At 35.9% G+C, this 18,282-nt stretch overlaps 2 protein-coding genes across 2 annotated transcripts in view; one reads left to right on the top strand and one right to left on the bottom strand.

The window, feature by feature from the left end:
* The window catches only part of LOC115211813 (elongation factor Tu), a 1,964-nt gene extending 1,718 nt beyond the window's left edge, over positions 1–246 (top strand). The window contains exon 1 of the mRNA XM_029780519.2: positions 1–246. This exon is cut by the window's left edge and continues 1,718 nt beyond it. Within this exon, the coding sequence (XP_029636379.1) occupies positions 1–42 (42 nt within the window). The 3' untranslated portion in view covers positions 43–246.
* Positions 247–4,388: 4,142 nt separating this feature from the next.
* On the bottom strand, positions 4,389–16,564 carry LOC115212388 (dehydrogenase/reductase SDR family protein 7-like). Its single transcript, XM_029781271.2, has 6 exons — positions 15,809–16,564; positions 11,921–12,024; positions 9,623–9,842; positions 8,396–8,488; positions 6,768–6,920; positions 4,389–4,681 (listed from the first exon to the last, which is right to left on the bottom strand). The coding sequence occupies exons 1-6, from the start codon at positions 15,945–15,947 to the stop codon at positions 4,470–4,472; spliced, it is 921 nt and encodes a 306-aa protein (XP_029637131.1). The 5' UTR covers positions 15,948–16,564; the 3' UTR covers positions 4,389–4,469.
* Positions 16,565–18,282: the final 1,718 nt, after the last annotated feature.

Raw genomic sequence — 18,282 nt, 5'->3', positions numbered from 1 at the left:
AATTATCTTGTTCAAAAAAAGCGTAAAAAGAAAACATCTTAATATTCGAAATGTTTATGCTTATCTAAAGTATGCTAAAACCCCTTTTTGAAAGAGTAGTTATGTGTTAACTAATGCTGTAGAGATTACATTGAACTTTTTTGAAAACTTCTCTCTCTGCAGCTCAGATCATCAAGTTTCAAAGGAACTAATATTTATATTTATATTAAAAAAGAAAAAAAAAAGACATGCTTTGACACCCAGAAATTTTCTTGTTTTTATTTATTTATTTATTTATTTATTTGTGTGCTTTCAGTTTATTAAATATGAATATTTCAGTCCTTTTTTTTTATATATATATTTGGACCCCTTGAAATACATCAATCATGAAACTAGATAGAAAGAAACTGGCTTGAGATCAAATTCACTCCAGGTATTTTTTTTTGGGGGGGGGAGGGGGTCGGTGGGTATAACATTATTCCTACATCAGCTAGGTTTACCTAGGCAAAATAGCTACTAGACTTTATTGGAAGACTTACCTTTAAAAGGTGAAACACCAAGAAACCAAAGTTGAGAAGCAATCCAATGGATTCTTTATGGATAGTGTACGAATTAAACAGGATATTTATTTTGCACTTAGTTCATCTTTCACTAAACTACCAATGTGGTTCCAGTTTCAATCCCACTGCACAACACTTGGCAAGTATTTTCCACCATAACCTTCAGCTGGCCATTGTATTGTAAGTGGAATTTTTTAGGCATAAACCACTTACAATACTCTTTGTGTGTGTGTGCATGCATGTATATAAATTCTGGCAAAAAAAAACCAATGCTTTAGAATAAAAATTTGTTCTGCCCAAGTTGCAGAGACGGTCCCTTGACACTCCCTATCATAAATGCAGTGAAGCTGTGATTATCCCATTGGAAACATTTAACTAGCAAAATATGATATAAAATGAAAACAGGCAGAAAAGTATTTGAATTTATTTTATATTTTTTATTATCATTGTCATCCTTTCTCAAATTTAGTTGGAATTAATTAGATCAGTTCATTTTGCTATATAAAAACATGTTGTTTACCTCTGTCAACTACATAATGTTGGATGAAATTTTATAGATACATTCTACAGTACAGTAAAGCTTTGAAACAAGACTTAACACAGTAGTGTACTAAGACAAACATTTTTCTGTTACTAGTTATAAACCATATCATATGTAACTGCTTTGACTTACAGACCAGACATAAGAATGGATCCCATTTGTAACCTAAAGACTATATATACATATATATATAGATAGATAGATAAAACTTACTTGGAAAAGGATGTGTGGTATTCATCATATAATGATATATATAAATATATACATATATGTACATACCTAATATATATGTATATATACATGCATATATGAGTACAGGACATCAAAAAAACAAACAGAGAAACGAGACATAAAGAACATTCCTTTAATCAGTTGTCCCCTGTTTTATTTACTTCACGTTTCAAATCCTCCTTGACTCTTGTTGCTCACACATGACCAACGGCCATTCTTTCTTCTACTTCCTTCCTAAAGACAAGACATGCTTTTATCTGTCTCTTCTCAAAGCTCGTTTTTCCAGCCTCCACCCCTTCACATCACCTTTACAGCCCTCACCGTTTGTTTTTACTGTTTTGTTCTCACTCTCCTGTTTTTGTTACCACTTTCATCCTCTGCAAAAAATCCCAAATTGTATTTAATTTGCTTTGTGGGAAGGATTGTTTTAACAAAGTCACGTCTTGTCCTTACCTTTGAAATGCGGAGTAGATAAAACAGGGGACAACTGATGAAGGGAATATTCTATATGTTGCATGTCTCGTTTCTCTGTTTGTTTTACGTTGTTTGAAAAAAAGTTCGTTTTCTATGTTTTTGTTTTTTATGTTGTCGTTTCTCAGTCTGTCTATGTTTTTTTGATGCCCTGTACCCATATATGCATGTATATATATGTAGGTATGTACATATATGCATATATTTATATTTATATATGTATAAAGTTAGGGGTAAATGAGTGGCTTTTCAAAGCAGCACAAGCCATGTACAGCGGTGCTTTCAGTAGGATGAGAATAGCCATGAATACAGTGATGAATTTAGCATGCAAGTAGATGTCCAACAGGGCTCAGTTCACAGTCCACTCTTATTTATCAGTCTTTCAGATCATAACAGAGGAATTCAAAACTAGATTGCCATGGGAACTGCTTTATGCTGATGACCTCACTCTTATTGCAGAATCTATAGCAGAATTGGAGAAGAAATTTCGGGTATGGAAGCAAAACCTGGAATCAAAGGACCTTAAAGTTAACCTAGTGAAGACAAAAGTTGTTAGCAAGAAAGCAAATAAGATGATTTCCATCAGGTAAATGGCCCTGCACAATATGTAGGAAAGGAGTAGGAAGTAATTCCATTTGCTGCATCCAGTTAAAGCTATGGATACACAAGAGGTACAGTGGAATCACAGCTAGATTAACAGATAAAGGTGTCCTTGTATGTGGCAGATATGCAGGATCAATAAGCACTAGGGGCAAACAGGGGTTAGACTTTCTCAAATGCCCAGGAGGCTCTCTTGAGGTTGTAGATAGTTTCTGTTACCTAGGCAACCAAATTACCAATGGTGGGAGATGCTCAAAGTATTGTTTCTAGAATAAAAATAGGATGGAGGAAGTTCAGAGAGTTATTACCTCTGTTGGCAACAAAAAGACTCTCTCACTCAAAGTGAAAGGTAGATTGTATGTTGCAGTGAGACCTGGGCTCTGAATGCAGAAGATATGCATCGAGAGGAATGAAGGTAGTATGCTCTGATGGATGTGAAACATCAGTGTGCATGTACGACAAAGTGCAAAAGACTATGTTGGTTTGGACATGTGATTTGTGTGAATGAGGACAGCTTATTAAAGAATCGCTGATCACTGGAAATGAATGACACCTGTGGAAAAGGAAGACATGGGATGAAGTGGTGACGACCACTCTCAGGATGTTGAGCCTCAGGGAGATGACAATGGACCAAAATGTCTGGCAATATGAGGTTCTTGAGAAAACCCACCCACTTCAGCAAAACAGCTCTAGAAGTGCTGTGTGTTCCACCCACATGTAACAACAATAAAGTTTTTCCCACACCTTACCCCAACAAACCAAAACTACATCTCTTCCTCACATTTCCTCTTTTCATGCACTATGCTTATCTCTTGCTCTCCAATCCTGCCCTCACTGAATCATTGTTATCTTGTCCCTCACCCCTCTATATACCCACGTTTCAACAGTTACTGCATTCCCCTACCCCAACACTCTTTGCATTAATGTGAAGTTTCTACTCCCTACTCGTGCACCTATGGCAATACCCTACCATTTATATCCTGACCTGCATACCTTAAGGGTATGGCTTAGCACCTTGCCACCATCCATCTCAACTTTGTGGTATGAAGCTTGGGCACGGGTCTTCTACTATAGCTTTCAGCCAACCAAAGCCTTGTGAGTGGTTTTGGTAGACAGAAACTGAAAGAAGATTGTTGTATATATGTATGTATATATCTAAGTGTGTGTGTGTGTCTATATTTGTCCCCCACCACCGCTTGACAACTGGTGGTGGTGTGTTTACATCCCTATAACTTAGCAGTTCAGAAAAAGAGACAGATAGAATAAGTATTAGGCTTCAAAAAAATAAGTCCTAGGGTCGATTTGTTCAACTAAAACCCTTCAAGGTGGTACCCCAGCATGGCCATAATCAAATGACTGAAACAAGTAAAAGATAAAAGAACTCTACCATCCCATTTATATTTTGTTCCCCATTCTGTGTGAGTATGCCCTGGCACTTCGCAACCATCTCTCTCCTGCTCTCTTCCACTCTCTCTTTCTCCTGCTCTCTTCCTCTCGCTGGTTAACCATGTGTCTCCTTTACAGCAACACACCTGTTTCTGGCCTCAATCTTCACCACTCTCTCTCTCTCTCTCTCTGACTGGTTAACCATGTATCTCCTCTACAGCAAGACACCTGTTTCTGTCTCTCAGTCACACTCTAATAACCTTTCATCATCTGGCACAAGACCACCTCCTCCAAAGCCATTCCCTCTCAAAGGCTCTTTGTCTTGCAAGAATGACCCTACCAGTGCTGGTGCCATGTAAAAAGCACTCAGTCCACTCTGTGGGATGGTTGGTGTTAGGAAGGGCATCCAGCTGTAAAAGCCATGCCCAAATTGAAGCCTAGTGCAGTCTTCTGCCTAGCCAGCTCCTGTCAAAGTCTCCAATCCATGCCAGCATGGAAAGCAGACATTAAATGATGATGATGATGATATTCACCGTACCATTTTGTAAATGGTTACGACTTTAACCTTAATAGAAAACAATTTATTTTTAATTAGTAGTCATGTATTCAAAAAGGCTTAATGTCATTTCAGTTTGTAGGAAATTTTATTATTAAGCAAAAGAAAGGGAATTAGGAAACTATATGAACAAATATGAGGGACTCTACTTCTCCTTATCAAATTCATTACGCTCCTTTAATGCTCTCTTTGCCATTATATAAAAGAATATATTTGGGAAGATTGGTCGTAGATAGCAGGCAATTCTGTGATGAAGAGGACCAAGTAAGACATCTTGCTCTTTCCATAGAACCATATCTAGAATACGTTGAGCAACATATTCTGCTTTCATTCCTTTTGCAATTGAGTTATCTAAAACTAGAAAAATATGAAAGAAAGAAATTATATTTTTAAATAGCATGATACAATAAAAAAGAAATATCACATTTTAACTCCCAAACATAGGCACAGACATAGCCATGTGGTCAAGAAGTTCTTATTGGAACCACATGGTTTAGAGTTCACAACCTCTGTATGGACATTGTCACACTGTCAGCTGATGTCTTCTGTGACTATGCTGTGGCTGACCAAAGATTGGTAAGAGAAATTTGGTAGACAGAAACAGGAAGAAGTCCATCATACATGTATCTGTTTGAATGAACATGTGTGTGTGTGTTTTCCTCGTTTTAACATGTTCACACCAACTGTAAACAAAAGTCACCATCATACAAAAACAGTTGCGAGTTGTTTGTTTACAAATCATACATGAAAGCTCGTCTGGCCGCTGAGCTGTTAATTGCAGGAGTCAGTTTACAAATATTTAAACCAAACATCAACCATATTAATCTCAAACGACCTACCAAGTTCATGAGCAATGCTTTAAAACAGAGAAAAAAGAATATCCCATCACATCCTTTTCAAGGTTCCTGAAGGAAGGAAAGTAAAGCAGAACAGCTATGTTTATTTTAGAGCCCCGTACTCATTGTCGTCACTGCTCTAATATTCATTTATCCCCTGCAGCATTGACTTAACAGATTTGCAATATAGTATTGTTACACTTCTCCCAATCCAGGGTCATTTAATCTTCTTCTTTACTTGTTTCAGTCATCTGACTGTGGCCATGCTGGTGCACTGCCTTTAGTTGAACAAACTGACACCAGGACTTATTCTTTGTAAGACTAGTACTTATTCTATCAGCATCTTTTGCCGAACCGCTAAGTTACAGGAGTGTAAACACACTGACACCGATTGTTGAGCAATGGTGGGAGGAACAAACATAGACACACACACACACATATATATATATACATAGGCGCAGGAGTGGCTGTGTGGTAAGTAGCTTGCTTACCAACCACATGGTTCCGGGTTCAGTCCCACTGCGTGGCATCTTTGGCAAGTGTCTTCTGCTATAGCCCCGGGCCGACCAATGCCTTGTGAGTGGATTTGGTAGATGGAAACTGAAAGAAGCCTGTCGTATATATGTATATATATATATGTGTGTCTGTGTTTGTCCCCCCCCCCCAACATCGCTTGACAACCGATGCTGGTGTGTTTGCGTCCCCGTCACTAAGCAGTTCGGCAAAAGAGACCGATAGAATAAGTACTGGGCTTACAAAGAATAAGTCCTGGGGGTCGATTTGCTCGACTAAAGGCGGTGCTCCAGCATGGCCGCAGTCAAATGACTGAAACAAGTAAAAGGGAAAAGAGTATATATATATATATATATGTGTGTGTGTATATGATGGGCTTCTTTCAGTTTCCATCTACCAAATCCACTCACAAGGCTTTGGTTGATCAGAGGTTATAGTAGAAGACGTGCCCAAGGTGTCATACAGTGGGACTGAACCCAGAACCATGCGGTTGGGAAACAAGCTACTTACTGAATAGACTCCTGCACCTTCTTACCACACAGCCACTCTTGCGCCTAAGTTCAACATTCTTAGATCAAACCTAACCTGTTCTTCACAAATCTTATATATTTAAAATCATTGTTCTTATATCTGCTTTTCCATGCTAGCATGAGTTGGTTAGGACTTTTTGAAGCAGTGTTTTATGAGCAGATGCCTTTTGTGGTGCCAACCCATTTAGCTACATCTTATGACATGCAAAGGCATGGTGTACCTCTTCTAAAACCATACATATACATCATGAAATGTTTTACATAAATCCTAGAAACTTGGGTATCAATTCCCAACAATAAAACAGACTGAGGTATTGTGGCTATAGCATTCTCCTCAGAAATACAACAAAATAACCTGAGCCGATTTGAACTCACAATGCATGAGCATGAAGCCCAATATCTTATCCACTCATCTCACATCTACACATGTGCAACTATACACATACATGGGAGAAGAAACAAATATATTACTCAGTCAGTTAAGAGACAGACAGAAATGGCAATATCAGATAAACAAGCTGAGTGGGAAAAATAAGAATACAAGGAATTAACTAAAGGACTTACCATTATGTTGTGATCCATCGGCACGTACAGCATTTATAGAAATATTAGTATGGATATAGCTTGGACTTAAGACACTCACAGTGATGTTCTTGTCACACACTTCTGCTCTTAAACTATCAAAGAAAGCTTGGAATGCATGTTTTGATGCTGCATCTAGTGGGAATGATATAATAAAAGAATGATTATGGTCACAACATACAGAACTCAGAATTCTACTTATTTTGACAAAAGGATTCCTCCTCAAATACTTTTATGAAGGCACATTTGGTTTGATTATTGCTTCCTAACTACATGGTTTCGGGTTCAGTCCCACTGCATGGCACTTTGGGTAGGTGTCTTCCGCTATAGCCCCGAGCCGACCGAAGCTTTGTGATTGAATTCGGTAGGTGGAAGTTACTGCCGTGTGTGTATGTGTGCGTATAGCAGCTCAGTGCCTCTCCGAAAGAGAGAGAGAGAGGGATTGTACACTAACGACATTTGAACTAGTGTCTCTTAGTTGCTTATAGTCAGAATATTTTGGCCAGTGTATTTTTGCCTTTCTTCAGATGCCTGTTGTATTTAGTAATGTTCTCAGCATTCGAAACCCAACCCATTATTAAAACCATGCAGATTTTTCTTATTTTGTTGTTCATACCATAGAGAGTTTGGTGTTAATTACTCTCCTGCTTGTAATGTTGCTTGCTAGTTCCTTTTGAACCAGATCAATCAGAGAAATAGTAAACATTAGTATTGATTAAATCTCTAGTGTTAAGTGTTGTCATTTACCTGGTGATTGTGAGTTCAGTCCTTGGACCAGTTGATCTATATGTACTCCGATTCAAGCAGAACAAATAAGCATTATCACCATTATCAATAGAATTGCTACTATGAGAATATCCCAGGGATGGTTAATGGAAGGAAAACAATCTATCCCAATGAATTTGACAGAACATTTGAGTCAAATTCCTGAAAATGTTACTGAATACAACACTTGGAGATGGCCAGAGTGTACAACCACCATAACATTGTGATTATAACAACCAAGTTGGGGACACATAAGTCTGAATATATCAGTGTATGACAAAGATAATCCAATGTCTCAGAAATTCAGATTAAAATCATACTTGGATTCTCATTACCTCTAATAAAGCAAGTTTATATATTTCCTCATAATATGAGCAAAGTCTAAATATTTGCCATTCTGTAGGTTGTTATACATAAATTTTATAAAGGAAGTGTAATGTGCATGAGTTTTTCAAGAATTCCCAGATGGTAAGAGAAATATGCTTAATTTCACGATCACTACATAGATGTCTGCAAGAAAATTATAGGTATGTGAAATATTTAGTATGAGACATAAAATGCATGAGAGTAGCACGAGAGGTTTTTATTAATAAAGTAAGTATAAAAGTGTCCAGCTCAAAATAGTAGAAGTTAGCAAAGGGTAAAAGCAGAGATGATACATTATGTCTGTGAGGTGTCATGAAATATGTCACATACCAAAGAATGTAAGATAACATGTCTTACAGTATTTGTTCTAGCTCTGTTTTACCTCTTTTTACTCAGTTTCCTCTCCATATTTCCACTTAACATAAACAGAAATTATGAATTATGGCAAAAAATATTTTTCCATTATAAATTTGACTTACATGCGGTCCGATATGGTATTGCAATTTTACCTTGGATGCTACTGATTCCAATAATATGTCCACCTCCTTCACTTATCATAACAGGAAGAAGAGCTGAAAGATAAAAACGGAGATGACATTTGTTTTTTTTTTGTTTTTTTCACAATGCTGTTTTTTTTTGTAAAAGAGTATAATAATACTTCAGATAACTTAGAAAAGATTTTTCTCGTGAAAGTTGGTCAGTTACGTCCTCGTATGTACAGACATTTCCACGCATGCACAATAACTCAGGCAAAGATGTTGATGACATGCACATTAGTTCAAACCTTACATCTACAGCTGTTGTTGTCGCCTAGTTCTAGGTCAGCCTTGATCAAGTAGTAGAGTATATTATCTAATGTGTACTTCATTTTAATAAAACAACATAGTTTAATTTCAGGGAGATTTGGCTGCTATTTTCTATCAAGTCAAGTGTTTCTGCAAAAGGATTCTGTGAAAAATCCTGAGGTTTTGTAAGATAAGGTGTCTTTTAAAAAAATGTAATAAAAGACATGGCTGCATTTATTAAGATGCTTGCTCCTCAACCATGTGGTTTGGAGTTCAGTCCCCACTGCATGACACTTGAGGCAATTGTCTTCTACTATAGTCCCAGGCCAACCAAAGCCTTGTGAGTGGATTTGATAGATAAAAACTGAATATACACATATATATGTCTTCTTGTTTGACATAACATGAGAGTTATAAACAAATGTCATCGTCACACAAGTGGTGACCCTCATTTCCAGTCTTCTATGCAAACGTACCCAGCCATGGGGAAATATTACCTTGTTTGGAAACAGGGCATATTGATTTCTGGTGCTATTTGTAGTCTCAAGCATCAAAACAAACTAGCAGTAACCTAATGGACATGTTTACTTCTCAACCTTTTGTTCTCTTTGAAAAGGTGTATGTCACCAGAAATAACCCAAAATGAATATTTCTAACATAACATTTCAATGTCTTTGTTAATATTGTTTTGTTTTTACAACTACCTTTCCCAAGCCTTCTTTAATTCACTGTTTTCTATACGTTTCGCAATAATTTAGTTTATATTATTTTAAGTTGAGAGAGATATAATAGTAGATTTCTATAACACAGTCACCATTCAGGTGGCAGATATATAGTTCATGTTCTCTCAATCGGCCTGTTGATATTTCTGCTATCTTAAATTAGAGTTTATAAGTAAACAATATTTTCTATTCAACTCACCTTTTGTAATAGCTACATGTCCAAAGTAGTTGACCATCATGAGTCTCTGGTCAACATCTAAAATTGTCTCTAATACTTGACCACGATAACTCTGACCAGCATTGTTAATAAGGATGTCCACTCTGTCATAGAAACTTACAGCTTCAGCAACTTTCTTTGGTATTGATGCCAAATCACACAAATCTATCTGCAAAATAGCTGGTTTGTAGTCACTGCAGCCCTGCAAATAATAATAAACATAATTTTAGAAAAGTGCATATATGTGTATATTAGAATAATGATATATACCTGCAAATACAAATGATAGCTAAGAGAGAGAGAATGTGTGTGTGTGTGAAAATGAGAGAGAGAGAGAGACTGAGAAAGAGAGAGATACATGTGTCATATGTTTAAATAATGAGGATTAAAAGAATATGTATCCAAACCAAAGTTTTATTCGACTGGGTCTTTGCCTGGCAGTAACACAGTTAATTCATTAGAAGAATTTTCTTCTCCATCAGCTGGTGTGTACTTTCTTAAGTGCATTAACAGATCAAGTAAAGTAGCTACAACCATGAGGGGAAGGGGTCACTAACTCCACTTCTCTGGAGCTTATCAGAACTGTAAAATTTCAACATAAGGAATACTGCTGAAACATTTTCAACAAAACCTCTACAAATACAGCAGTCTCAAATTTGGTTTATTAGGATTATATTTTTTGGAACCCGCTTCAGTCATAAATGGCCATGGGATTGCACCCAGAAAGTTCCCCTTTGAGACACAAGTCTCGGCAAGGTTGTTTCTGGAAGACCAGCAGTTGCCCATACACACCATCAATGTTATCCAAGAGAAAGGCAAAGGCCAGTATAGCTTGGCACCAGTGATGTTGCAGCTCATTTCTACAGCTGAGTGAATTGGAGCAATATGAAATAAAGTGTCTTGCTCAAGAACAAAACACACAGCCCGGTCCAGGAATTGTATTCAATACCTCATGATTGTGAGCCCAACATTCTAACCACTGAGCCATGTGCCTTCATGCTAGGATATTATATATATATATATAGTAGTAGGAGGGATATAATATCCAGGCAGATACCGAAGCTCATTGATGACCGTCATGGTTTGCTATTACTGCTACCAAGCCTAATTCAAACTAATAACAGAGGAAAATTCTTCTTCAAACAATGTTATATTCATACACCCTGAAGAGATTGTACTAATAATGCATAATTTGCTGCATATAAATATGCAACAAAATGCAATTAATGAGATCAAAAACACGGGGCAGACAATTATTATGAATAAAACAAGTGTAAATAAACAAAGTTTGAAGGTTCAAATTCTTCATTCCCTTTATTATCAATATTATATATTTTACCACACAGTAGAATTGAACCCAAAATCATGTGGTTGGGAGATGAACTTCTTAATCAGACACCTCTCTCTCTCTGTATATATATGTGTGTGTGTGCATATATTGTTATAAAATGATGATGAAAACAAAGTGTTTGATTCATACTTGCAGGGAACACATCATAAATATATATATATATTTACATATAAGAGAATAAGGTGTACGTACGCTGCAATAATATATATATAAAAATACAAAATGGGACAAGAACGCAAAACATTCAAATAGATGATACAAAAAACATGGGCGGGTCATTCGAAGCCTCTAATCTTCAGACAAGAACCAGATCATCCTCGCAATTTCGGCTGATTAATCTTGAGATTGCTCCGATCTGGCCAGCCCCAAGGAAAAACTAAGCTACGAGCATTAAATTTCTTGGAAAAAGGATCAAATGTATATGCTGGCCAGATCGGAGCAATCTCAAGATTAATCAGCTGAAATTGCGAGGATGATCCGGTTCTTGACTGAAGATTAGAGGCTTCGAATGACCCGTCCGTGTTTTTTGTATCATCTATTTGAATGTTTTGCATTCTTGTCCCACTTTGTATTTTTTTATATATATATATATATATATATATATTACTTAATACAGAGATATAAGGCAATCTAAGTTAATTTATCATGCAGATTGTTGATAGTTTTGTTGTTTCACTCTTCAGGCCACTGCATAACTATGCAGTATGGAAAATTTCTGTAACATTCTGTAGAACAAGACCACAAAACCAACAGTAATCCACATGCTAACTCATACTGCTTTGTAAATATACACACACATTGATCTATGTGAACATTTGCCTCTGTGTCTTTACACAGTTGTGCATTTGTCATTGTATGACTGTGCTCAAGTAAGTGTGCACACAGGAACACACAAACATAAATATATAATATAAACAGGTACTGCTTACTTCTTTCAATCCAACCAATTCAGTTTTGACTTTCTCTAACCTTTCTGAATTCCTGCCAGCTAGAATCACTCGACAGCCAGCTTTGTAAAATATTTCAGCACAAGCTAAAAGATAAAATGACAATTGTTGTTGTACTTGATATTATCATCGTTGCATAGAAAACTGACATTAAACAACAATGACAATGAGGATGAGAAAAAAATTATTAAAATAGCAGACAAAATACTTTGCAATATTTAGTTACGGTCTTTTTTGTCCTGAATTCAAATCCTGCCAATGCTTGTCTTTCATCTTTCAGAAGATGATAAAAAAATGTACCAGTAAACTACTGTGATAAATTAAAATCTTCCCCTTTAAATTTGTGGCCTTTAGCCTGTCTTCATTCGTTTTTACATCTGTTTTCTCATGTTAGCATGGGTCAGATGCATACGTATTATCAAGGCATTGCTTCATATCTGGATGCCCTTCCTGCCACTAACCCCTACTTATTTTTATAGTAAAAGAATCTTCATTCCACTTGTTAAAGGATGATATGTTGACATGGAAATAGTAACAGGCAACAATGGCTGTAGCTCAGCTATTTTTCATTTGAACACAGAATATAAACATCCACACATACATACATATGGTGTTCTAATCCCACTGAGATCAAGTTTGCCTTTCATCCTTTCAAGGTTGATAAAATAAAAATACCAATCCAAGGTGACGGATTTGCAGAACTATAACATCAGATAGGGTACCTTGCAGTATTTGCTCCAGCTGTTTGTGTTTTGAGTTCAAATACCACTACAGCCTATTTGGATGGTAGATTTAAACCATCACCTACTTTAACATCACCACCTGGTACTTCCAGTGCCATTAGTAGAGTCCTCTCAGTTGCAATCATTTAAGCCAGGCTTTTGGTTTGAGGATATCTTCCTCCCTCCTATCTCGGAGGTCTTGCAACAGGTCATGGGTACTGCCTTCTCCCCTGGCTAAAAGATAAAAGAAAATATTCTGAATTCAAATCCTCCCTGAAGTGGATGGACTTTAACTTTCATCCCTTTGCAGTCAATAATACAAGTTCCAATAATACATTGAATTAATTTAGTCAACCCATTAACTAAGTAAACTTAATATACAGTCAGATGAACAATTAATTATTAATTAGATGTAACCACAACAATCCCATCCTTTTGTACAATGATCAATATATACTTCTTTATTGAAGGCAGGATGTAATTGCAGGGCACTTTGGTTGCTATTTCTAGCAGGTTGCTGACTGTATAGGACATTGGATCTCAAGTAGGGTTCATATGACCCTTGGGGGTCCATAAAAGATTTTATTAGAATTTATGTGCAATAAATTAGTTATATTTTTGCAATACACCAAGTGTTTAGCAATTTCTTCTTTTTACAATTTCTAATAACATTTAGTTTTAAAAATATAATGGGATTTCTTAAACATCGAATAGCTATAAGGGTCCACCTGAGTTAAATGGGAATCAAAGGGGTCCATAAGTAAAAAAAAAATGGTTAAGGACCACTGGTATAGGGGATCATTATTTGACTTGTGGAGGTTGTAGTAGTGATTAGAAATGGTTTCCATACTTGTCTAGTCTCAGGCCATCCTTGATCAAACAAACTTATGATTTCGTGCATTCCAACTGTAACTATTTTATCTGCTTGTGCATCAGAAACTACATCATCTGATGTGGCCTTCTTGTCTTTAAGATGTTAAAGTGTCCTGTGAGGGAGATCTGGCAGCTATTTCTAGTAAATCAGGTGACTACATATAAGCTTCCTCACTGACTTAACCAAAAACATGAAGACATACAAGACATGCTGACATGCAGTAGTTCATTGCATATGATGCAGAGTTGTGGTCCAGACATGTTCTACTTTCTCTCTTCCACTATTCAATCTAGCTCTGTGCACCTTTTTCTTAAACTCTAAGTCAACCATCATTGAGCAGACCTACACTCAAAGGCATTCTACTCATGACTACCCCATGCAGTGTGTATCCAGGAAGAATATATTATATTATTCAATGTAGTTTCCTTTAACATGATGTTTGATGTGAGGGAGATTTGGCTGCCATTTCTAGCAGTTAACATTTGTTTTCCATTTCTAGAAGCTCCTTCATAGGCTCATGCAGTGAAAGAGGATAAAGTGAATTCAGTCCATGTGACAGCTGCTATTCTTCTGCACTTACCATTGGTGTTGTGTATTACATCATAGTGTAACTCTAATAAAATATCTCAGGTGGTAAAGACCACTGTGGTCACAGCAGGAGCAGCCATTGTGCTATAGCTTGCTGACTTGCAATACTAAGTTCATTCCCCTTAAAAAGAAAGAAAAACAAACCCATTTGTAATAATTTGGCATCCTGCACAGAGGAAGATTTATCTTTCATCCGTGTGACTCAACAGAAACCTGAGTTGAACAGGAACATAAATATGCCAACAGATTTCTATGTTTCTGACAGGTTACATTATTAAATTGTGAGATGTAAAAACATCACACAACCCCTTCATCACATAATGGCAAATGCCAATACTTATCTTCTGTTGTTTTTAAAAAAAAACACCTTAGTTCTTCTTGAATGAACTAGATACCTGAAATCACAGTACCTTGAATATAAGAAATTTCTATTGTGTGTTTTTATCTATTCCGCTCCAACCACTGGAGACATCTCTTGCACTAAACAGCTTTGGTTTATGGTGGGAATTTCACAGCGAGCAAACCTTGTCATAAACTGGGTCTTTATTGTGCTTCATGTTAACTCTTGAGCAAGAAAGCCCTAAAAAATGCAAATACCTCTGTAAATAACCAATGATGTGTATTCAGCTGAAGAAAATTACTGCTGCTGTTTGCGAACAACTTCCGAGTCCGCTCCCCTAACAAAACCCCTTCTTTAATAACAAGAGAAGTTTTTATAACAACATAGGTTTGCTGTATCAATGTTGATTTGAGGTTAAATAACAAAATTATTACTGAGACAGACCAACGACGGAGCCTGTATGTGGTTGCATGACCTGCTAGAAAAGATAGCCAAACTTTTTTTATATACAGAATAGAAAAACCTCTGTCCTGTGATATACACGTAGAGTCCATTATGTCTGGGTAGAAAGACGGAATGGTCACAGGTCTTTGGTAATTAGTATTAAAATTTTGAAAACGTGTTTCTAGTATGTCAGGTTTTCTGTTTAGATACTTTTTACGTCTGCTATTTTATAATTCTATGAATGCGTGAAACATTAGTAGAGAAAACACTTTAATTTCACTTTTTGTCATGGGTGGTGGGTTTTAGGGGTGGGATTGAAATTTTACAAAATTCAGAATCATAATCTCCATATTTTTCTATGTATGAAAAATTCTTTAAAAAAATTCTTTTTAAGTGAAAATTTAAGAAATTGGGTGGTGGGGAATTTAAATTTTGAAATGCACATTTTTTTGCAGGTTCGGAATCCCCGCAGGGGGTGGGGCGGTCCATGATCTTTACCTCCGCCATTTCTGTACGTATAAATAACTTGATAGTTCAATGTAGAAAAATAATTAGAGACTTGAGAATAAGTGCACAAGCACACAGACTGTAGCAAACTTGCATAAAGTGGTACTACTTAAGAAGAGTGGTCCCGGTGCGCGCACTCGTGTACTCGCGCATCCGCGCTAGCTAGTCGTGACTAGTCGATCCTACAACGGTTACCTAGCAAAGTAAATAAAACACAAAATAATTTTTTTAAAACAAAGTAAATAAAACACAAAAAGACAAAGTAGGGATCGACTAGTCACGACTAGCTAGCGCGGACCCCTCTTCTTAAGTACTACCGCATAAAGTTGGGGTTAGGCAAAGAAAATAAGGGATAAACTATGGATTTCGGACGCCAACAAATTTAATTAACAAACCTTTCCCAAGTCCGGATGTCGCTCCAGTAATGAGGACAACTTTGCCTTTTATGTTCAATTTCTTTCGTTTCATCCATCTCAAAAGATACAAAACTGTGAAGAACACAAAAGAACCGGCCAAAGTGATTTTGGCGAACATCGCTTCTAATATCCGATTCTCATAGAAGAACAAGTCTTCGTTCAGCTACGTGACCCTAAAGCTAATCTAAACATATTATCTTCGTTGGCTTTATGCTAGGATGAATCAATAATAATAATAACACGAATAAAGAATATATCCGGTCGGATAAAAGGTGCGAGGAATTAAGGAATGTCAACAGTTGACCTTAGTTACGAAACTATGTTGACATGATACACTAATCTTACCTCCACACAGTGAAGTGATGAATAAACTAAGGGAGGTAATTTTCTTAAAGCTTTTAACTCTTACACTTATTTGTCTTGTTTCTATAATAAAACTGATGATTTATACGAATTTAGATTGTTTTCAAATTATTAAATAAGGTCTTTGATGTTGTCTAACTTTTAAGTTGTAAAAATAAACCTTGCCTTCTATTAATACGACAGATTAGGAATTTGATGTATATAATCGGTGATTTAAACTAAAATCCCTTATTGATATTAATTCCGGTGAATCTGTGTAGTTTCTTGTCATCGTAAATACCGGTGTAAAGGTTTCAACTTCCCCATTGCAAGTTATCTCCCGGTAAGTGAAATCGATTCCAAATTACCCACTGGGGTATCCTGAACCCGATTTCAAATTACCCCTGCACTATTTACATTACTTCCTCTGATTTCGCTGAAATGATCAGTTTTAATGCTTACAACTCGTGTTTTTGATTGGCACGTTGAAAACCTGGGCCCTTTTTCGTTTAAGTGTGACAGCTTGACCGAGGCAAGAGTTGCTCGCCTAGGACAGAATAAAAGAGAAATTGGAACAGCCAGGACATGCCTTAATCATTATTTAGTTGAATTCATGTAGCGATATCAATGTAATGATGACCCATTCCAGAATCTTTTGACTGATGAGAGAGATGTTTATAAACTATAATTTTTTTTTTAATAAAATGTTTTGTTAGTATTTTGGGGTAATTGTTCAGTTTGGTTAGATTTAAAAAGTAAATAAAAATTAAACGGGAGATAAGTTAACGTTTACACTACTTTGATCTTTACCTTTTGACCTACAGATTTAAAAAATAATTTTTTGTAACTAAACACTTTCAAACTTCGGACACTAGTAGAATGTGTCATATAAAACATGTTTTACTATTAGCATTTTTGAGAAAAATTTATATTTACGAAGTTATTTCACCTTAAAGTTGTCGTATTTCAGTAATTTCAACCAATCAATGACGTGTATTCAGCTGAATAAAATTACTGCTGTTGTTTGTCAACAAGAACTTCCGGCGGTGTATATTTCGTTTGTCACTGTTATTTATGACAACCCTAACCCTAAAACGCACGGTGTCACATACGGTTAGGATTGGTTTTTCCAACACAAAAAATCTCTTACAAATTATCTCTTCACATAATAACAAATTGTTAAATATTAATACATTTATTAATACTAACATTAATTTAGCTAATACCATCCATCCCTCTAGAAATATTAATAACAAGGTTATTGTATCTGAAGTCAATTCCAACAGAATTAAGCTTATGTCAAGTAACTCTAAAATAAAAAAATTTATATACAAGTGTATAATCAGTACTCGTAATAAAGTACGATTTTACATTGGAAGCATGTCGTTACAGTTATCTAAAACAATTTCTATCCATTACTCAACATTTAGGGATAGGAATAAGCGTAACAGTACAGGGCTCAGTAAATTAATTTGGGATCTAAAAAAAAACCACAATGAACAATTTAATTTAGAATGGTTGATTCTCTCAATCTCGATATCTTATAACAAAGCAAGGAATTCTGTCTTCTCTGTAATTCTGAACTATTTTTCATTATTTTTTCTACAAATCCCCTATTAAACACGGTTATAGAACGTGCATACCGATGTAAACATTGGCAAAAACACACCCTTAGTTCATATAAGTAATGTCTATCATTATATATAATTTAAACACTAATTTTCTTTTTATATTTAACATATCCCTCCTCTTTCTATAGGCTACTTCTGATGTTATATAATATAATGTTTTTTTCAAACAATATTAATAGCGTTCAGTAAATCACTATACATATCCACCATTTTCTGTTAAAATGTCTTATTGAAGAGTTTCATTTCTTCACTTCCCTGAAGAGAAGATTACATTGCTTTACACCATTTATTCTTTTGAATAATATCAGTGAAATCTTTGAAACATGTCAGAAGTAAAAGTATTTGAATTATACCTGCATTAAACTCCATTTATACATACATATATATATATATACTTATTACGAATATATCTATAGGTATTCTTTGAATACACAGAAACAACTAAACTAAAGTAACCTTGTTTAGGTGACAACACAATGG

Source organism: Octopus sinensis, linkage group LG5 (genome assembly GCF_006345805.1).
Source record: "Octopus sinensis linkage group LG5, ASM634580v1, whole genome shotgun sequence".
NCBI classification, from domain to species: domain Eukaryota; kingdom Metazoa; phylum Mollusca; class Cephalopoda; order Octopoda; family Octopodidae; genus Octopus; species Octopus sinensis.
This window is presented reverse-complemented; position numbering and strand designations above follow the sequence as displayed.